Source organism: Rana temporaria (assembly GCF_905171775.1).
Source record: "Rana temporaria chromosome 9 unlocalized genomic scaffold, aRanTem1.1 chr9f, whole genome shotgun sequence".
In the NCBI taxonomy this organism is placed as follows: Eukaryota; Metazoa; Chordata; class Amphibia; order Anura; family Ranidae; genus Rana; species Rana temporaria.
In genome coordinates this window covers 634762-641392 of record NW_024404482.1, presented here as the reverse complement: position 1 = coordinate 641392, position 6631 = coordinate 634762, and the positions used below count along the sequence as shown (strand labels likewise).

The window sequence follows — 6631 nt, the reverse complement described above, 5'->3', positions numbered from 1 at the left end:
GAGCCCATTCATTTTGTATGAGCTCAAATCGCATAGAAAGTGTTGGTTCTAGATATTGTAGCATTTGCAAGTACCGTACTCTTGCAAATGCTTAGTATCAGTAACAATGACAATGGTGATGATGAACGGTAACGATAATTGGGGGGGGGGGGGGGGGGGCGCAGTTTGCCATCTTCGCCCTGGGCACCAAATGACCTTGTCCCAGCACTGGCTCCTCCCCTTCAGTCTTGCACAGGTGTACCGGCTCCTCCCCCTTCAGTCTTGCACAGGTGTCCTGGCTCCTCCCCCTTTCGTCTTCCACAGGTGTACCGGCTCCTCCCTCTTCAGTCTTACAAGGTGTAATGACTCCTCCCTCTTCAGCCTTGCACATGTATATACAAACTTTATTGTACAAATAAAACTTTATTCTTGTAGTTATGACAACCAATACATTTGTACTTTCCCTTTAAGGAAGAAGATGTGCGATTGCTGGTACCACCCTGAGCTGAGCCAGACGAGCGCCGAGCAGTTGTTGGTCCGCGATGGACGGGACGGGGCGTTCCTCGTGCGCCAGAGCGAGTCTGTGCCCGGAGCGTACGCCATCTGCCTCATGTGAGTGACCTAAACGGCCTCCTGTGCTAACAAGGAGCATGCTGGCAGGAGGAGAGAGCAGAGTGACAGAGAGATGAGATGATCCGTTTTCTGCTTCTCTTTTTACCGTCCAATCACAGGCAGGGGGAGGGACAAAACCTGTAAGGGTTAATGAAGCGTTAAAAAAAATATCAGGTTACCTTACTGGTTGTGCATAGTGGCAGAGCCAGGGGCGGACTGACCATTGAGGCACTCGGGCACTGCCCGAGGGCCCCATGCCACTAGGGGGCCCCATGAGTTGTCAGTCCGCCCCTGGGAAGAGCCATGTAAATCTCAGAACTGGATGGACACCAATCCTCAGGCAGGCAGAACGGCTCCTCTGTATTCCTTCTGTATTTAGCTGCTTGTAGGCAGTGCAGTCTGCTTTCTCCACTGCAGGTGGCGCTCTTACGCAGCGGTACTGCAGCTGGGGAGGAAGGCAAGAGGAGAAAGGTTCCTCTATGGTTTCTTGGGTCACTGAGGAAACTTTCCCATTGGATACTGCCGCCCCATGTGACTCTAGTAGCCATCTTGGGTCAAGCAGAGCCTTTTTGAGGGTCGGCACCTGACTCTGTGAGTTATTACTGCCACCCCACACCGCACCCCTCCTACATGCGTGTCTCACGCGCTCCCCCTCCCAGACACTGCAGCTGGCAGTGGGAGGGGTTCAGCAGCCGAGGCAGAGCTGCCAATCTAGGAAATGGTGGGCGGGACTAGGTGTGGGTGATAAATGACACAGCTGCAGGCTTGGGAATCAGCAGTGACAATGCTGATAGCCACACCCTCCTGCAACATCTTCCCCCTCCCACTGTACTACAAGCAGGCACCGCCCACATGAGAGTGACAACTCTGCTCTGATTTCAAAGGGGTGAAAGTGCCCAGTATTGAGCTGGCAGGGGGGCAGCAGGGCAGGTGAAAAGGGGGTGAAAATGCCTGGTATTGGGCTGGCAGGGGGACAGTAGTGCAGGTGAGAAGGGGGTGAAAGTGCCCGGTATTGGGCTGGCAGGGGGAAAGCAGGGCAGGCTAGAAGGGGGTAAAAGGGCCCGGTTTTGGGCTGGCAGGGGGACAGCCGGGCAGGCGGGAAGGGGGTGAAAGTGCCTTGTATTGAGCTGGCAGGGGGACAGCAGGGCAGGCTAGAAGGGGGTGAAAGTGCCCAGTATTGGGCTGGCAGGGGGACAGCAGGGCAGGCAGGAAGAAGGTGAAAATGCCGATATTGAGCTGCCAGGGGGACAATGGTAAGGGGGTGAAAGAATCTGGTATAGGGCTGGCAGGGGGACAGCAGGGCAGAAAGGGAAGAGGGTAAAAGTGCTCGGTATTTTGCTGGCAGGGGGACTGCAGGGCAGGCAGGAAGGGGGTGAAAATGCCCATATTGAGCTGGCAGGGGGACAACAAGACAAGTAGGAAGGGGGTGAAAGTACCTGGTATTGGACTGGCAGAGCAGGTCAGGGGAGAAGGGGGTACAGGTCTCGGTATTGGGCTGCCAGGAGGGCAGCAGGACAGGTAGGAAGGGGGTGAAAGTGCCCATATTGATCTGGCAGGGGGACAACAAGACAAGTGGGAAGGGGGTGAAAGTACCTGGTATTGGACTGGCAGGGGGACAGCAGGGCAGGTGGGAAGGGGGTGAAAATGCCCGGTATTGGGCTGGCAGGGGGGCAGCAGGACAGGTGGTAAGGGTGTGAAAATGCCCGGTATTGGGCTGGCAGGGGGGCAGCAGGACAGGTGGGAAGGGGGTGAAAATGCCCAGTATTGGGCTGGCAGGCAGGAGGGTTCAATGCGTGGAAAACAGAACATATATGACCTCTCCGGACAGATATGATGATATTGGAATGATTGCAATGCGATGTTCTTCCCGCAGGTCTCACCAGCAGGTTCACACCTACCGCGTCTTACCGGATGACAAGGGACTGCTCGCCGTTCAGGTACCCCCCTCCCCTCCCCCACCGTGCCCCATCACACCCTCCTCCCCCACCGTGCCCCATCACACCCCCCCTCCCCCACCGTGCCCCATCACACCCCCCCTCCCCTCCCCCACCGTGCCCCATCACACCCCCCATCCTGCCTGGCGCTCTCTTCTTACATGTGGTGGGTTGTTTGGTTTCCTGTCACAGCCGCACTAATATACTGAGAGCGTCAGACATTTCTATCACTGTCACCCAATCAAAGTGTCTGTATAGCTAAGACCGCCCACATGTTATCAGAGACTGCATGCATGACACAAGAGACTGTCACAGACTGCTTGCATGTCACAAGAGACTGTCAGAGACTGCTTGCATGTCACAAGAGACTGTCAGAGACTGCCTGCATGACACAAGAGACTGTCAGAGACTGCTTGCATGTCACAAGAGACTGTCAGAGACTGCATGACACAAGAGACTGTCAGAGACTGCTTGCATGTCACAAGAGACTTCAGAGACTGCTTGCAGGCAACATAAGACTGTCAGAGACTGCTTGCATGACACAAGAGACTGTCAGAGACTGCTTGTATCCCAGAAGAGATTGCCAGAGACTGCTTCCATGTCACAACAGACCATCAGAGACTTCTTGCATGACACAAGAGACTGTCAGAGACTGCCTGCATTGGGCTGGAAGAGGCTGTCAGAGACTGTCTGCATGTCACAAGAGACTGCTTGCAGGCCACAGTAGACTGTCAGAGACTTCTTACATCCCACAAGAGACTGCTTGCATTCTACAAGAGACTGTCAGAGACTGCTTGCATGCCACAAGAGACTGTCAGAGACTGCTTGCAGTTATATATATATCTCTTCCTCAGTCTGCACAAGGAATTGATGTCAGGAGATTCTTCGGACTCCCCAACCTCATATCTGCCTACAGAAGGAAGGGGAACGGCCTCGCCACCGCCTTACATTTCCCTGTCAGTAAGGAGAATTCCCAATCTGGTGAGTCACACCGATGACCTCACAACCCGATGACATCACACAACGATGACATCACACAACGATGACATCACACACAACGATGACATCACACAACGATGACATCACACACCGATGACATCACACACCGATGACATCACACACCGATGACCTCACACACCGATGACATCACACACCGATGACATCACACACCGATGACATCACACACCGATGACCTCACACAACGATGACCTCACACAACGATGACCTCACACAACGATGACCTCACACAACGATGACATCACACACCGATGACCTCACACACTGATGACATCACACACCGATGACATCACACAACGATGACATCACACACCGATGACATCACACAATGATGACATCACACAACGATGACCTCACACACCGATGACCTCACACACAGATGACATCACACAACGATGACATCACACAACGATGACATCACACAACGATGACATCACACACAACGATGACATCACACAACGATGACATCACACAACGATGACATCACACAACGATGACATCACACACCGATGACATCACACACCGATGACCTCACACACCGATGACATCACACACCGATGACCTCACACACCGATGACCTCACACAACGATGACCTCACACAACGATGACCTCACACAACGATGACATCACACACAACGATGACATCACACAACGATGACCTCACACACCGATGACATCACACACACCGATGACATCACACACAACGATGACATCACACAACGATGACATCACACACCGATGACATCACACACCGATGACCTCACACACCGATGACCTCACACAACGATGACATCACACAACGATGACATCACACACAACGATGACATCACACAACGATGACCTCACACAACGATGACCTCACACAACGATGACATCACACAACGATGACATCACACAACGATGACATCACACACCGATGACATCACACAATGATGACATCACACAATGATGACATCACACACCGATGACCTCACACACCGATGACCTCACACACCGATGACATCACACACCGATGACCTCACACACCGATGACCTCACACACCGATGACATCACACACCGATGACATCACACAACGATGACATCACACACCGATGACATCACACACCGATGACCTCACACACCGATGACCTCACACACCGATGACCTCACACACCGATGACCTCACACAACGATGACATCACACACCGATGACCTCACACAACGATGACATCACACACCGATGACATCACACACCGATGACATCACACACCGATGACATCACACACCGATGACATCACACAATGATGACATCACACACCGATGACCTCACACACCGATGACATCACACACCGATGACATCACACAACGATGACCTCACACAACGATGACCTCACACAACGATGACCTCACACAACGATGACCTCACACAACGATGACATCACACACCGATGACCTCACACAACGATGACCTCACACAACGATGACCTCACACAACGATGACATCACACACCGATGACCTCACACACTGATGACATCACACACCGATGACATCACACAACGATGACATCACACACCGATGACCTCACACACCGATGACCTCACACACCGATGACCTCACACACAGATGACATCACACAACGATGACCTCACACAACGATGACATCACACAACGATGACATCACACACAACGATGACATCACACAACGATGACCTCACACAACGATGACCTCACACAACGATGACATCACACACAACGATGACATCACACACAACGATGACATCACACAACGATGACATCACACACCGATGACATCACACAACGATGACATCACACACCGATGACATCACACACCGATGACCTCACACAACGATGACATCACACACCGATGACATCACACAACGATGACCTCACACAACGATGACATCACACACCGATGACCTCACACACCGATGACATCACACAACGATGACATCACACAACGATGACATCACACAACGATGACATCACACAACGATGACATCACACACCGATGACCTCACACACCGATGACCTCACACACCGATGACATCACACAACGATGACATCACACACAACGATGACATCACACAACGATGACATCACACACCGATGACATCACACAACGATGACATCACACACCGATGACATCACACACCGATGACCTCACACACCGATGACATCACACACCGATGACCTCACACACCGATGACCTCACACAACGATGACATCACACACCGATGACCTCACACAACGATGACATCACACACCGATGACATCACACACCGATGACATCACACACCGATGACATCACACAATGATGACATCACACACCGATGACCTCACACACCGATGACATCACACACCGATGACATCACACACCGATGACATCACACAACGATGACCTCACACAACGATGACCTCACACACCGATGACATCACACAATGATGACATCACACAACGATGACCTCACACAACGATGACCTCACACACAGATGACCTCACACAACGATGACATCACACAACGATGACCTCACACAACGATGACCTCACACAACGATGACCTCACACAACGATGACATCACACAACGATGACCTCACACAACGATGACCTCACACAACGATGACATCACACACCGATGACATCACACAACGATGACCTCACACACAGATGACCTCACACACCGATGACATCACACAACGATGACATCACACAACGATGACCTCACACAACGATGACCTCACACAACGATGACCTCACACAACGATGACCTCACACACCGATGACATCACACAACGATGACATCACACAACGATGACCTCACACAACGATGACCTCACACAACGATGACCTCACACAACGATGACATCACACAACGATGACCTCACACACAGATGACCTCACACAACGATGACCTCACACAACGATGACCTCACACAACGATGACATCACACAACGATGACCTCACACACAGATGACCTCACACAACGATGACCTCACACACAGATGACCTCACACACCGATGACATCACACACCGATGACATCACACAACGATGACCTCACACACCGATGACATCACACCGATGACA

The 6631-nt window shown here is 51.9% G+C and overlaps 1 protein-coding gene across 1 annotated transcript in view; it reads left to right on the top strand.

The window, feature by feature from the left end:
* Positions 1-457: 457 nt before the first annotated feature.
* LOC120921942 (phosphatidylinositol 3,4,5-trisphosphate 5-phosphatase 2B-like) overlaps positions 458-6631 on the top strand; it is a 56560-nt gene continuing 50386 nt past the window's right edge. Inside the window, exons 1-3 of the mRNA XM_040334453.1 lie at positions 458-591; positions 2465-2528; positions 3380-3506. Of these exons, the coding sequence (XP_040190387.1) occupies positions 458-591; positions 2465-2528; positions 3380-3506 (325 nt within the window). The remainder of the gene's footprint in view (positions 592-2464; positions 2529-3379; positions 3507-6631) is intronic.